Source organism: Pleurodeles waltl, chromosome 4_2 (genome assembly GCF_031143425.1).
Source record: "Pleurodeles waltl isolate 20211129_DDA chromosome 4_2, aPleWal1.hap1.20221129, whole genome shotgun sequence".
Taxonomy (NCBI): Eukaryota; Metazoa; Chordata; class Amphibia; order Caudata; family Salamandridae; genus Pleurodeles; species Pleurodeles waltl.
Window position 1 is genome coordinate 1,018,833,875 of NC_090443.1, and position 16,659 is coordinate 1,018,850,533.

The window sequence follows — 16,659 nt, forward strand, 5'->3', positions numbered from 1 at the left end:
GTGGATCATATTTGCTTCAAAATTGCTTCGGAAGGTTTCTTGAGAAGGCGAGTGATGGTGGCGTGTTTCTACATGTCTGGGAAGTGGCCGAGTTGATGGTACCGTTGAGGATAGGTGTAAGAGCATCGCCGATTGGTAGGCGTCTTTTGGCAATGGTGTGGGGGGGGTAGAGGGTCAGAATGAGCCCGAGTGGATGAGCCGAAAGAGTGAAAGAAAAGAGGAAGCAAAGAAAAATAAATTTAAGGAAAATGAAAGGCCTGAGTTCTGCTATAGGACATTGCAGAGTGCGAGACAAGCATATAATCCACACAGAACTATCAAGCGTAGACATTCCAGATCCACCAATAGAAGGCAGAGTACCTACAGGATGCGGACAGGACAGACCCAGGTCATATGATTAATAGCATAGAGAGACAAATTAGGAATGGAAATATAAAAATACACAAATATGTTGGTTCTTACAATATCAAACATATTTTTTCTTAGGTCCATTGATAGCTTTATGTGACTGAGCGAAGAAAGTGAAAATACGTATTTGTCAGTCTGTTACAAATGGGAAGATAGATCTGTATTTGGAAATCATATTTTTTTTTATTACTTTCCAATATAAATTCAAGGGGGCAAGCATGAAATACCTGATATGACAAAACAATATAGACCAACGTTCAAAAATCCAGATGTTTTAAAGTTAGAAGCAAGAGTATTGGTTGACACTTGTGTAAAGAATCGCATTAAAAGTTGGCCATTTTAAAAGCACTTGGCTGTGAGAACTTATGGCACATTGTTTGTGCCATAAATTCTCACAGCCAGTTCACAAAGAGCGCCGTTTTACATTTTTAGATTGGATCATAAGGCAATTATCAAAGCTTGTTGACAGCTGAACCTTTTAGATGGCTCCGGAGAAAAGTTTGAATTTCCCTCCAGGAATGTTCTTGCGCCTTGCAGTGGGCTGTCAACTCCCCTCCCCACAGAAGCGGCAGTGGAAAAATGGGGGCAACTGAAATGTGACAGAGAGGCGAGCCCGGGGGCTCTATCAAGTGGCCAGCGTTCGGGTAGAACAGGATGCGACCGTTTGTCTTCCGGTTCCTCTCGAGCCGCGCGAGCACCTCATCCGCATAGAGTTTGCTGTTGTAGTTCCTATCATCACCGCCCACGATGAACAGTAGGGAACCCGAGGCTCTTTCCACAGGGAGAACACAGTCCTGATGTTCTGGTGCACGGGGATCCACAAACACATCATTGATTTTCATTGCTCCATAATTGGTGGTGTGGACACATTCTGGCTTATATGGGGATCCGTTGATACAGAGGTCACGGTAGCGTAGTGTCATTCCATTGATGCTGTTGGTACCGTTAATGCAAACCGTAGCCGCCACCTTCTTGAGGAACGTGGCCATGGCCAAGGCAATCTCTGCTCCTTTGCAAACAGCCACCACGCCGACAGTGGGACCCAAGACCTAGAAAAAGAAAACAAACAAATAATGGCGATGAAGCTATTGATAGCAACTGTGATCTTATTTTTTTAATTTTGTGGCCTGAAAATTGAGGCCATTTCCAGATTAAGGCATTACACGTTTCAAGCCAAAGCTGACTATCCAAGACTGAGTAGGAACAGGACTCTTCCCTTTAGGAAAAGGGGAAGGATGGTCATTTGTGTAGCACACACTGTATACTGACTTGTCTCGAGACAGGTCACAACAACTTAAAAGATGTCAGCAGTGCAGAAACGAATGCAGAGGCGGATATATATTGGTAAGCATTAGAGCCATCGTAAAGCATTCACTGAAAATTTCCAATATTTTGAGTAATGAAGATAAGGATATTTTCTATTCCGGAAACTGTTTTTTCAGAAGGCTAGGGGAGCACACGGTCCACAAATGCTATTAGCATGAACTCCAAAAGCATCATACATATCACAGTAGTGGAGGGAGTAGCAATGACAGGCAAGATCTACATGTGGATGAAGAAAAGATGTACATGAGGTTCAACCACACAGCACTACTCCGTCTCCTATCCCCAAGTCTCTCACTATCCATGGCCACCCTCAATGGGACCCCTGATTGTTCCCAATGCTCACTATGGGACCCCAGTTCACCCTAGGCTTCTTGACAATTTCAACACCTGGCAGAACACCTTGATCCTTTTGCATGCATCAATCTAAACTGTAATTGCAAATGCTTAGGCCTTTAGGCAAGAGGTTAGGGCCATACCCATAAAAGATCAATTTTAATCTGATCTTTGCACAAGTTGACAAGATGTCACAGGGAGCACTAATTCCAAATGTGGCCATCCCTTCATCCATCAGTGGAGACTCAGGCCCTTATTACGACCCTGTCGGTCATGAGACTGCCAGGGCCGCGGTGGTGGTCAGACCGCCACCAATGCCGCGGTCCCGCCTCGACATTATGAATGTGATGAAAGCACTGCGGTCAGACCGCCGGTACTACCCCTTTTAGGCTAGCTGACGGCCTGGCAGTGCTGGCGGTCTTAATCTGCCAGGACAGCGCTGCAAGCAGTGCTGCCCTGGGGATTACGACTGCTGTGTCCTCCAGCTTTTGCATGGTGGTTCGACCACCATGCAAAGGCTGGCGGAGACAGGGGCCTCTGCACTGCCCGTGCACTTGGCATGGGCAGTGCAGGGGCACCCATGGACAGCCCCGTCACACTTTTCACTGCCTGATTTACAGGCAAACACACAAAAACAATCCGAAAAGCAGAAACCTTCTGAACAATGCTCTGGGTAAGTGCATCTCTGAGGTTCTGAACATTCCTCCACCCGCATCTTACCTCTCCTCCCATGGGTAGGAAGTAATGTGGAAAAAGAATGGCAGATGATGCCCTCAAAATTCTAGGGCTCCCCCTTTCCAATCTGGGTACAGAAGCCTTACACATCAGTCCGACTCCTAGGGGCAGATTTACCAACATTTTGTGCTGTGTTCGCAGCGCTAAGTGTTTTTTGCGCTTTAAAGCTGCCTAATCAAGTGGGTGTTGCATGGATGGTATATGGACGTTGCCACACAACCACCCATTCTTTTTGACACAAAACCCTATCTACCAAAAAACTGAGACAGGGTTTTGCATCAAACATTAACACCATTTGAAAGTAGGTGTTAAAAGGAGAAATGTTTTTATTTTTCCATTCTTTTCCGACTTTGCATGTGTGCTGCACAGCACACGTACAAACTAGAGAAAGGCTTAAAAGTTGTTCAGGCATAGTATTTTGTACTGGAAGGGTACTCTTTCAGTACAAAACCCATGCTCGAATCAAGGACACACCCTTGCACTATGGCTCGTGTGCGTGTGGCGCTCAGCAGCAAAATTCTGCGTCGAGGAGCGTGCCATATCTCTGTAAATGTGGTGCTCACCTGCTCTCTCCTCACGGAACGCACTGCAGCATTTTTTGCTGCTGCATTACATGAGAATTTAGCAACCGTGCGCCGTGTCCGAATTTAGAAAATCTGGCCTCTTGCTGTCTACTTCCAACCCTGCATTAGCTGCCCTAATCCCTTCAGCCTCACTCTCCCCAGCACCAAACATATCTTCCACTAATACTGATGGTACTTGCATCGCGCCCCCTCTCTCCCTAACAATTCTTTTAAAAACACTCAGACCCTCATTTTGAGTCTGCTGCGGTGCCGGCAGTCGCAATCCGCCAGGATTAAAACCCGGGTTTCCGCCAGCCTTTGCATGGTGGTACCACCGGTGGCTTTGCATGGGCAGTGCAAGGGCGCCCATGGGCAGCCCCGTTGTGCTTTTTACTGCCCGAATTACGGGCAGTGAAAAGTGCGACAGGCGCTGTCGCACTGCAACATTGCAGCGGCTCTATTACAAGCAAGTGTCAATGTTGTGGGGTGTGTCCTGCTGGGCCGGCAGGAGACTTATAGTAGGTACCGCGGACGGATGGGCACATATGTGGTCATCCCGACGCAGGACTTTAGTGGGCGGTCACCGCCATCTGCCAAAGTCATAATGAGGCCCAAAGTCCTCCAGCCTGACTATCAAAGTATGAGAGGTTCCTGCAAACTCTCAAGCCCCTTCAAACTTTGTTAAAAAAATATTTAGTGCGGGGCCTAAAGTGAGAAGAAACACTATTCAGGACCCAGAAGACAGGCACACTAAAACCTCAATGGTTCGTAAATTCATTAACAAACTTTCCACACATTTTATGTGCGACCATCACTGAGGAAAGCCTTAAGGATGATTTAATTGGTTCTCAGCAGTTTTATATGCAAACGCTTACTACTTTTAACAGATAACATTATGTGTTACACTTGCTATCTGATTTCAAAGACCTACGGCACGATTAGGAGTATGGGTGCGACTTATCGCACCTGATAAATAATGATACCATGGGGTACATTATTTATCGGGTGCGATAAATGGCACCTATAACGAGTTTCTCTGGAATATGTGCCGCTTTTGTTCTTTAAAGCACTGAAATCTGCATGATACAGTAAATACCGTATGCTTTTATCCTGTTAGATTTCCACAGCTTTGACCTGCCAAAATTTACTGAAGGTTGAGTTATTTAACACATCCTATAATTATCAGATGTGTTAAAATAATACTAAACTCGTATTTTCGATCCCATTGTCTACAGTACAATACTGTTGTAACGTATTACAGTAGAATGCCTATTAGGTAATGGAATTACAAGTGTCTGAGTCACTGGAATCCATTCTTGTTTAACTTGGAACTGGGGTGCCAGTTGGAGCTGCCAGCCCGGCCTATCACACAAATAAAACATTTGCAGAGGAAAAAAAAACAGCAACTTACCATTTTTCCTTTCGACAGCCACCAAACTTTCTCACAACTTACCTTACAATGTCTTTACTCCATAACAACTTTAACTGCCATCAAAACTATTCCAGCCCAGCCACAGGGCCACCTGCGTTTCCAATCATGCATCTCATTCCAATCACACATCTCATTCCAATCACAGATCTCATCTAACAGGCTACAAAAACATATAAAACAAGCATTTTGAGTTAGAGCTATTAGCGTTGTAAATTCGTAACTGGACTTTTCTTGAAACATAAATAGAAAATGAAAAGTAAAACACTTGACATAAGCCAGCCGATTCAAAGCACCACGGCCACCATGAGTGTGAGCGCAAAGGAGAGACACAAAAGGAAAAAGAAGTTCGCTCACTGTCAAACATATCGGCAATCGTGCAATTATCCATGTAACAGGATCGCTGTCCAAGGCGGTAACAAAACTGCCCCAAGGAGTGACAAACGTAAAGCATTTACCAATGATAACAAAGGATTTTTGAAAGGCAAGCCCATGAATGAGTGATAGTGATGGGCATATGGTGAGCGTGGTTAAAAGCCCAAAGAGATTACAACACATCAGAGCACTTGCATGCTCGACCTAAAAAAAAAAGAAACTTAGACCCCGCCACCTACCAATGCAACAGAAGTATAACACACATCGACAATCCACTCATATCAGTCTTACTGCAAACTTATATTTTTGAAACAAAAGGCTTCTCATTCTATCCACAAGTCTTATCATACAAAAAAAAATTGATCATGAGTATCAATCAATCTACTATCACTCCACCTAGTGTTTTAGTCGATCCCTGGAACCCTCCAATAGAATGGGAGGACTGGAGAGAGACTTTTGTAAATTACCCGCAGGCTGTGGATGGAGCTGAGTTTCACGCAGTTAGAGAAAAGGATCTGTTATTTTGTGCCCTAGGAAAGGAAGGGCAACACAAAATGAAATATCTTCCACCTGGGCCTGATGAATATGGGAATGACATTCAAGATGTCTACAGGGAAGCCAAACTTCAACTACAAGCCAGATTCGCAAAATCAGGTAATATTGCAATGTGCCGCCACAAATTTTACATGCAACGACAAAAGATATCAGAGACAGGTGATGAATTTCTTGCCAGGTTGCAGGAACTTGCATCTAAATGTCAGTTTGGTACTATGAGGGAAGAATTGCTAAAAGATCAACTAATAGCCCAGTGCTATGGGACGAAAATGCAAGAAAGGCTGGTTGCAGGCAATTCTTTATTAGAAGGAGCTATAACTATTGCTAAAGTTGTTGAAGAATCTGAAACATGTACATGTGAAATGCAGCATTTAGAAATAAAGAACGTTGACCCAGTCACACAAGTGGAGGACAATCTAAAAGACGTAAACGCTGTAAAAAATAAACTTCATTCCTCAACTAACAGAATTGTCCGAACCATGCCATCATACAGCACCCGCCAAATTAGGCGCAACCTCCATGTCTTGTTATAGATATGGCAGCAAAATCCATTCCCCTGACTTCAAGACTTGTTTATCTGTCTGTAAAGAATGCCACCTGTGTGGAAGAAGAGGACACTTAGTGAGAGTTTGCAGAGCAGGAAGTGGAGGGTGTGTTTCTCTGGTTGATCAAGGCACAAGTGATATGGAACACACAGTTTTGATTACGGAAGATGTTTGCGCCGGAGAGCATACCGTTCCGTACAAAACAGATGAGAATGTACCTGTAGGGAGAAACGTCCTACAGCCTACTTCGATGTAAAGGGTCGAGATATCTCATTAACGATTGACTGAGGCTCCTTACACATCATGGTGCCTTAAGATCTTTTAGATACCACATGTCTAGAAGAAGTACTGGAACATAGATATGTGAATTTGTAAGGTTACCAAAGAGCTAGTATTCAGTTGGCTGGTTTTATGGTTGAAAACATTAAGTCTAATGATCCTGAAAGAGTGGGAAAGGTATGTGTGGCAGAGTCTGGTCCACCAATTTTAGGGTGGACCCATCTGTATGATCGCCACATTATTGTTAATACCTGTACAAAAGATCAAGTTAGGATCCGCAGAGATGGATCCCTTTCGCCCCAAGTATGATCCTGTCTTTGAGGATAGGTTGGGTGAGGATTATAACTTGTTCTACCATTACTGTGTTTGGAGAGATTTTTCAGTCCTGGGAAGTGACAATGGTACTCAACTGACTTCAAAAGAGATGTGTGATTTATTACCAGGAATTGGTGTCAAACATATCTTTATCTCTCTAAATAATCCACAAGGGAATGGTCAGGTGGAGAGAATGAACAGGTTAGTAAAAGAGACTGTGGAATTGGTGTTGAAGTCTGGGTTGAATGCGCAAGGAGCAGTGAAAGACATGTGGGCTCACCGTTCATTATGGGAAGTGGCCTTTTAGGCATGTCTCCTAACATGAAACTGGTTGAAAGATTTGAAAACACAGATTTATGTTAAGGTCTGCAGGGTGGATCAGATGGCTCATCACTTTAGCTGGGGAAGCTGGGTAACGGTCAAACCAGGAGGAATTGGTCAGGGTTTGTCCAAATATAGAGTGCCATACAAACTGAGGGAATTAGGTGGTAATTTCATAAAATTAGACAATGGTCGAAGATGGAACTTGGGTCGACGTGTCATTATTTTTTATTTAAAAATGGGTTCTGTCAAGAAAAGGATAATGTGAAAGGGTGTAGTGGGGGTAATTTTTCATGAAATATTCTGATTCATCTGCAGGAAGGAAGGAGTGAGGAGAACATGCTGAGCACAACTGAAGATGTTTCTCCAAGTGCTTGAATATCTCTTGAAGCCGTGGCCATTGCTAAGAAATGTGGCGGGATGGGCAGTCCACCTGGGTGGTTAGAAGATTTTGTTCATAATTAAACCTGAGCTTGCATTGCTACGTTGTCGTGTAGGGTGTTTCGGTGTGTGTGTGCTTCCTGTTTGCTGTCTCAATGGTTTACTACCTTCCCTTTTGGTCACCTTGTGTTGTTTGCCTCTTTTGTCTGTTCTACACGTATGTGTGTGTGTGTGTGTGTGTGTGTGTGTGTGTGTGTTTATTTATGTACGTGTGTTTGTGAGTGAGTTGATAAGTTTCAGTCCTGTCTATGTCCAGTTCTTGTTCATGAAGAAAAGGAAATGTGTTGTGATGTCATACAGTGGAGGGCCTATTAGGTAATGGTATTTGTGTCACTGGATTTATTCATACTTTTTTTATCTTGGACCTAGGTTACCAGTTGGAGCTGTGGTCTTAAAGTATCACAGGGTTGTTGCCTAATAAACAACTTGTACTCACTGGAAGGAAGAGTCTTCAAATTCTTTACAACAAATGCACAGTGTGGGCTTTGTGTCATATCCTTGCTCATGAGAGGATGGCTTTCTTCTCTATCTCAATTCTCTCTTCATTTTTCTCATTCTTGTGTTTGTCCCGCCTGAGAAAGTCATATCCACCAGCAAGGCATTCGCATAGTCCAAGCGACTGGTTATTACGGCTTGAGTTATGATCTTTTTGTAATCCACATCCAACCATGGAAACACCTTTCCAGGAAGATGAAGTATGCCAAAACAAGTACCGCACGTGGCCTTCACATGGCTTGCCATCGAGAGCTTGTCGTCTATTATAAAACCTTCTTACTACCTTTTTTGGGCAAGGTGGGGTGCCTAATTCCTCGGGCTACCAATTATCAGACCACATCAAGGAAGCTTTTCCAAAGAGCATAGTTTCTGTCTTTCCCACATTCAACTCAGTTTCATCCATGTGGTCATGGCTAGCATGCAGTCACCAAAACTGATTTTTGTCAGTTCCAAATCGTGCGCAAACAACAACTGCGTTTCATCAACATAGGATAGAATATCTTTTCAAAAGAACATCACAACATTCCCAAAGGGGCAACATAGATGTGTAAAATCATACAGCTCAAGAAAGATCCCCGAGGCACCCCTAATTTAGTACTAAAAATCCTAGATTTAAAAGCGAGTTGGAGACGATCTGGGATCGACGTTCAGAGAAATCTCTCAACCAGTCCAGAGCATGGGCATGAACTCCAGTGGAGAACAGACAATCAATAAGTACTGCATGCAACACTGTATCAAACGCTGCAGAAAGATCAGGAAGTATCAACACAGCTGCATTTCCATTGTTTAAAGAGGACCTACTAGAATTAGTAGCTACCAAAAGAGTAGCTTCCGTGCTATAAGCTGCCCTGGAACCTGATTGAAGAGATCCAGTAGTTCCAATGGTTATCCACTAGATATCTGCAAAGTTGCCTGTTAAGTGCTTTATCAAAAACATTAATGTGGAACGACAGTAAGGAGATTGGCCGGCAATTGGAAAAACTGGCCGAGTGTGCCAACAGTTTTGTTTAGTATCTGGGAAACATAAACAAACTTGTAAGCTGCTGGGACTCTTGCAGATTTTAGTGAGGTTGAATAATTCGATGAAGTGTGAGACTAAAAGAGGAACAAGGGAAGCACAAATGTGAGCTGGAAAAGGGACTTCCGGTGACCTTGACTTGACTTTAAAAAACAATTCCATCACTTCCCTAGAACCAATAGGTTCAAAGCTTCCTAGCTGACCGGGTGTGTTTTGCAGGCAGGCAGTCATATCTGTTATGATTCTACGGGGACCCACCAGGTTGATCAAAATTCTCGTAAATATTGCTAATCTTTTCTCTAAAGTGAGTAGCTAGTGTTCGGGATATGATGTCTGGCACATTTTAGGAATGGTAATGAAAATGTCACTTACCCAGTGTACATCTGTTCGTGGCATCAGTCGCAGTAGATTCGCATGTTCTGCAATAGCTCGCCATCTGGTGTTGGGCCGGAGTGTTACAAGTTGTTTTTCTTCGAAGAAGTCTTTCGAGTCACGGGACCGAGTGACTCCTCCTTTTGTCTCCATTGCGCATGGGCGTCGACTCCATCTTCGATTGTTTTTCCCCACAGAGGGTGAGGTAGGAGTTGAATTGTAGTAATAGTGCCCATGCAATGGAGTGACTAAGTATGCACCTATTTAAGGTTGAGATGATACATATATAAATAATTGAAGGTAACTTCCAAACTGCTACAGGCTCCCGGGGAGGCGGGTGGGCACATGCGAATCTACTGCGACTGATGCCACGAACAGATGTACACTGGGTAAGTGACATTTTCAGTTCGATGGCATCTGTCGCTGTAGATACGCATGTTCTGCATAGACTAGTAAGCAGTTATTTCCCCAAAAGCGGTGGATCAGCCTGTAGGAGTGGAAGTAGTCTGAAATAATGTTCTTAATACGGCTTGACCTACTGTGGCTTGTTGTGCGGATAACACGTCTACACAGTAGTGCTTGGTGAATGTGTGAGGCGTAGACCATGCGGCTGCCTTACATATTTCTTGCATTGGGATGTTTCCTAGAAAGGCCATGGTAGCACCTTTCTTTCTGGTTGAGTGTGCCCTTGGTGTAATGGGCAGCTGTCGTTTAGCTTTAAGGTAGCAGATTTGGATGCATTTAACTATCCATCTGGCTATACCTTGTTTTGAAATTGGGTTTCCTGCATGAGGTTTTTGAAATGCAATAAAGAGTTGTTTAGTCTTTCTGATGTTTTTTGTTCTGTCAATGTAATACATCAATGCTCTTTTGACATCTAATGTATGTAGTGCCCTTTCAGCTACGGTATCTGGCTGTGGAAAGAACACTGGAAGTTCCACTGTTTGATTTAGATGGAACGGTGAAATAACCTTTGGCAAAAATTTAGGATTGGTCCTTAGGACGACTTTATTTTTGTGTAGTTGTATAAAAGGTTCCTGTATTGTAAACGCCTGAATCTCGCTTACTCTTCTTAGGGAAGTAATGGCGATGAGAAATGCCACCTTCCAGGTTAGGAACTGTATGTCGCAGGAGTGCATGGGTTCAAAAGGTGGACCCATAAGTCTAGTTAGGACAACATTTAGGTTCCATGAAGGAACAGGTAGTGTTCTTGGTGGTATAATTCTCCTAAGGCCCTCCATGAATGCTTTAATGACTGGTATCTTATATAGGGAAGTTGAATAGGTAGTCTGCAGGTATGCAGATATTGCTGCAAGGTGTATTTTAATGGAAGAGAAAGCTAGGTTAGATTTTTGTAAGTGAAGCAAGTAACCCACTACATGTTCTGGAGTTGTGTGTAATGGTTGTATTTGATTAATATGGCAGTAGCAAACAAACCTCTTCCATTTACTTGCATAGCAGTGCCTGGTGGATGGCCTTCTGGCTTGTTTTATGACTTCCATACATTCTTGGGTAAGTTGTAAGTGCCCGAATTCTAGGATTTCAGGAGCCAGATTGCTAGATTCAGCGATGCTGGATCTGGGTGTCTGATCTTTTGGTTGTGCTGTGTCAACAGATCTGGCCTGTTGGGCAATTTGATGCAGGGTACCACTGATAGGTCTAGCAGCGTTGTGTACCAGGGTTGCCTTGCCCAAGTTGGTGCTATCAATATGAGTTTGAGTTTGCTTTGACTGAGTTTGTTTACCAGGTAAGGAAGGAGAGGGAGAGGAGGAAAAGCGTAAGCAAATATCCCTGACCAGTTCATCCATAGGGCATTGCCTTGGGATTGTTTGTGTGGGTATCTGGATGCGAAGTTTTGGCATTTTGCGTTCTCCCTTGTCGCAAACAAGTCTATCTGAGGTGTTCCCCAGAGTTTGAAATAAGTGTTCAGAATTTGGGGGTGAATTTCCCATTCGTGGACCTGTTGATGATCTCGAGAGAGATTGTCTGCGAGTTGATTTTGGATCCCTGGTATAAACTGTGCTATTAGGCGAATTTGGTTGTGAATTGCCCAATGCCAAATTTTTTGTGCTAGCAGGCTTAACTGCGTGGAGTGCGTCCCCCCCTGCTTGTTTAGATAATACATTGTTGTCATGTTGTCTGTTTTGACGAGAATGTATTTGTGAACTATTATTGGTTGGAAAGCTTTTAGTGCTTGAAAAACTGCTAGAAGTTCTAGGTGATTGATATGCAGTTTTGTTTGATGTACGTTCCATTGTCCTTGTATGCTGTGTTGATCGAGGTGTGCTCCCCACCCTGTCATGGAAGCATCTGTTGTTATTACGTATTGTGGCACTGGGTCTTGGAAAGGCCGCCCCTTGTTTAAATTTATGTTGTTCCACCACAGAAGCGAGAGGTAAGTTTGGCGGTCTATTAACACCAGATCTAGAAGGTGACCCTGTGCTTGAGACCACTGTGATGCTAGGCATTGTTGTAAGGGTCTCATGTGCAGTTTTGCGTTTGGGACAATGGCTATGCATGAAGACATCATGCCTAGGAGTTGTAATACCATCTTTGCCTGTATCTTTTTTGTTGGATACATGCGTTGTATGATGGTGTTGAAATTTAGAATTCTTTGTGGACTTGGAGTGGCTACTCCCTTTGATGTGTCTATTATGGCTCCTAGGTATTGTTGTACCTTGCGCGGCAGAATGTTGGATTTTGTAAAGTTGACGGTGAACCCGAGTTTGAAGAGGGTTTGTATGATCTGATTTGTGTGATTTGAGCACTGTATGAACGAATGGGCCTTGATTAGCCAGTCGTCCAAATATGGGAACACATGTATTTGCTGCCTTCTTATGTGTGCAGCGACTACCGCTAGACATTTGGTAAAGACTCTTGGTGCGGTTGTTAATCCGAAAGGCAGTACCTTGAATTGGTAATGTATTCCTTTGAATACAAACCTTAGGTATTTCCTGTGCGATGGGTGTATTGGTATATGGAAATAAGCATCCTTGAGGTCTAAAGTTGCCATGTAGTCGTGTAGTTTTAGCAATGGCAATACTTCTTGTAGTGTGACCATGTGGAAGTGGTCTGATTTGATGAAAGTGTTCACTACTCTGAGGTCTAGGATTGGTCTCAGTGTTTTGTCCTTCTTTGGTATCAGAAAGTACAGTGAGTAAACTCCTGTGTTTATTTGTGTGTTTGGCACTAATTCGATTGCATTCTTTTGCAATAGTGCCTGCACTTCTATCTCCAGGAGATTGGAATGGTGTGTTGTTAAATTTTGTGCTTTTGGTGGTATGTTTGGAGGGAATTGTAGAAATTCTATGCAATAACCATGTTGGATAATTGCTAGAACCCAAGTGTCTGTAGTGATTTCCTCCCATGCTTTGTAATAATGACCTATTCTTCCCCCCACTGGTGTTGTGTGGAGGGGGTGAGTGACATGTGAGTCACTGTTTAGTAGTAGGGGTTTTGGGGCTTTGAAATCTTCCTCTATTTCTAGGGAATTGCCCTCCTCTATATTGTCCCCGAAAACCTCCTCTATACTGTCCCTGGTAACTGGACGGTGTGGCTTGTGAGGTGCTGGCTTGTGTGCTTTGACCCCGAAACCCCCCTCGAAAGGGCGTTTTACGGAATGTGCTGTAATTCCCTCTGCTCTGCGGGGAGTAGAGTGCGCCCATGGCTTTGGCAGTGTCCGTATCTTTTTTGAGTTTCTCAATCGCTGTGTCCACTTCTGGACCGAACAGTTCTTTTTCATTAAAAGGCATATTGAGAACTGCTTGTTGAATCTCTGGTTTAAATCCAGACGTTCGGAGCCATGCATGCCTTCTGATAGTTACAGATGTATTAATTGTCCGTGCAGCTGTATCTGCAGCGTCCATGGAGGAGCGTATCTGGTTGTTGGAGATGGTCTGTCCCTCCTCAACCACTTGTTTTGCCCTATTTTGTAAGTCCTTGGGCAGATGTTCAATGAGATGTTGCATCTCGTCCCAGTGGGCTCTGTCATAGCGCGCAAGTAGTGCCTGGGAGTTCGCGATGCGCCACTGGTTTGCAGCTTGTGCTGCGACTCTTTTACCAGCTGCATCGAACTTGCGGCTTTCTTTATCTGGGGGTGGTGCATCTCCAGATGTGTGAGAGTTGGCCCTTTTCCTAGCTGCTCCTACAACGACAGAGTCTGGTGGCAGCTGTGTAGTGATGAAAACCGGGTCTGTAGGAGGCGCCTTATACTTTTTTTCCACCCTTGGTGTGATTGCCCTACTTTTGACCGGCTCCTTAAAGATGTCTTTTGCGTGCCGGAGCATACCAGGGAGCATAGGCAGGCTTTGGTATGAGCTGTGGGTGGAGGAGAGTGTGTTGAATAAGAAATCATCCTCGACCTGTTCTGAGTGGAGGCTTACGTTGTGAAATTGTGCTGCTCTAGCCACCACTTGAGAATACGCGGTGCTGTCTTCTGGTGGAGATGGCTTTGTAGGGTATGCCTCCGGACTGTTATCTGACACTGGGGCGTCGTATAGGTCCCATGCGTCCTGATCTTGGTCACCCTGGCTCATGGTGGTGTGAGCTGGGGAGTGTGATGGAGTTTGTGCTGGTGAGACGTTAATCACGGGCGGAGGAGAGGGTGGTGGGGTAACTCTTTTCACCACCTTTGGTTGTGGTGTCTGTTCCGTCTGGAACTCCAACCTTCTCTTTCTCCTAATGGGGGGAAGGGTGCTTATTTTTCCTGTCCCCTGCTGTATGAAGATACGCTTTTGCGTATGGTCCACATCAGTTGCTTGTAGCTCTTCCTCAAACCTATGCTTCTGCATTTGGGAGGTTAGCGAGTTCTCCTCTGTATAAGAGCCTGAAGCTGGGTCGCTTGCAGTTTGTTTCGGCATCGAAACCCTGTCTGTGTGTTTTTTCGGCTCCGAGGTGACTCTTTTCTTTTTCGGGGCCGAAACCTCTCGGCGTCGATCTGTTTCGGTGCCGCTGTCTCGGCGTCGAGCTGTGTCCACACCGGCATCTCGGTGTCGAGGCTTGTCTCCAGCACTTTCTCGGTCCCGAGAAGGCTGCGTGCCGGTGTCTCGACCGGAGTCGGACGATCTCGGCACTGTTTGGGCCTTTTTCGGTGCCGACGGTCGGTCACCGAATTTATGGGTCGAGCCATGGCCTGGTGGCAGTGGCGTCCCCTGGGCCTTGTAAATGTTCCTTTGAGTGGATTTCGACGTCTTACTCACGGTTTGTGTATCGTCGAATCCTTCGGAGTCTGAGTCTTGGATCGAGAAGGTACCTTCCTCTTCCTGTTCCTCGAACTCCCGTTGGGCTGTCGGTGCGGACGCCATCTGAAGTCTTCTGGCTCGCCGGTCTCGGAGTGTTTTTCGGGACCGGAACGCACGACAGGCCTCGCAGGTGTCTTCGCTGTGCTCAGGTGACAGGCACAGGTTGCAGACCAAGTGTTGGTCTGTGTAGGGGTATTTATTGTGGCATTTGGGGCAGAAACGGAACGGGGTCCGTTCCATCGGCGTTCTTCAGCACGCGGTCGGGCCGACCAGGCCCCGACGGAGGATCGAAAAACTACCCCGAAGGGCACCGGAGCTCTTCGATCTTCGATGCGGTGTGGAATCTAAGTACGCCGATCCCGAACGCAACAATACCGACGAAAATCTTCCGAAATTAGCTAATTTTCCGTTCCGAAACTCGGAGCGACAGGAACACGTCCGAACCCGATGGCGGAAAAAAAACAATCAAAGATGGAGTCGACGCCCATGCGCAATGGAGACAAAAGGAGGAGTCACTCGGTCCCGTGACTCGAAAGACTTCTTCGAAGAAAAACAACTTGTAACACTCCGGCCCAACACCAGATGGCGAGCTATTGCAGAACATGCGTATCTACAGCGACAGATGCCATCGAACATTAATTTACAGATTTGAAGATCTCTTTTTCAGAGTTTCCAGACATTTGGATTTTATTAACGAGGAAATTTCTGCAAGCGGTCCTTAAATGATTATAATAAATACACAGCGCAGACTTATACGCCTCTGTCCTATTGAGAATTAGTCTTGCAACTAGGTTTATCTAATTTAAGCTCTTCATTATACCATGGTGCCTGATGTTTAGGTTGCCTGACTTTAATCAATGTACCAAGAGCAATTGAGTCACTGGCCTTAATCAAGGATTCCTGATACCTGGCCTGCTGATTCTACATCTGTGGCTGACTGACTGGTGATTGTGGGGAGGAACCAAAATTGCTTATGCTAACCTTCTTGCTTGGATGAGACCACATTTGTTTAGCCATCCTCTGACCATCCAAGTCTTTCTCTAAAGAGAATTCATATTTCATGAGATAATGGTCTGCCAGGTAAGTGGTAGGGGTGAATCAACTTTTATACTGTTGAAATGACTAAATATTAAATATAGTGTATGGCCAGCCACATGTGTAGGGCCCTTTACCAACTGTTCCAATCCACAGAACCCGAATATGGCAGTAATTGAGAGACATTGTTATCACTGATCTCTTCTCCGTGGTCATTAAAATCACCCAGCGATAGAAAATTGTTGGCTTTTAAGATGTATGGAAGACGAAGCTCTAACAGCGTTAGGCTAAATTGGTTCTTTGGGTCCAGAGGGCAATAAACCAAAGCACCTCTCCAGTTCACAGACTTTGGAGAATCTGCTCTAAACACCAGCATTTTTAGATGATTAATAAGGTGAGATTCAAGAATAATTTGTTGAGCTTACTGAAGAAGGCAACCGCAACAAGCTCCCACCCTGTCTGCTCTGTCCAGTTTGTAATGATGCCCCCAACCATCCAAGGCAGCAGAGAGACATACGGGAATCCCAAGTTCCATTTTAGGAGTAATACATCTTCGAAAGAGAGCCATCTTGGGTACTCCAACGTGCAAAAATGCCGACACTGCGCATTCTCATCAGTGGGAAAAAGATGAGGACCTCTGGGTGTAGTTGCTATTCGTGTTCCACAAAGTGTCAGAGGTGGAGTTTGTCCTGCTTGCCATTAGGAAAAATAGGTGATCCATCCTCTGGTGATCCAGTCACTTTGAGAGCCATAGTGCCACCTGACACCGGACCGCTACCTCACCTCATTCTGTTTATTGCGGTACCATATGGAAATGGTGCTATACGGGAGCACTTGCAACAGCCTCCCTTTTATGGATGGCAGGAAGGCTTTC

The 16,659-nt window shown here is 44.8% G+C and overlaps 1 protein-coding gene across 1 annotated transcript in view; it reads right to left on the reverse strand.

The window, feature by feature from the left end:
* Window positions 1-567: 567 nt before the first annotated feature.
* LOC138293601 (acyl-coenzyme A amino acid N-acyltransferase 1-like) overlaps window positions 568-16,659 on the reverse strand; it is an 84,538-nt gene continuing 68,446 nt past the window's right edge. Inside the window, exon 4 of the mRNA XM_069232870.1 lies at window positions 568-1,457. Within this exon, the coding sequence (XP_069088971.1) occupies window positions 861-1,457 (597 nt within the window). The 3' untranslated portion in view covers window positions 568-860. The remainder of the gene's footprint in view (window positions 1,458-16,659) is intronic.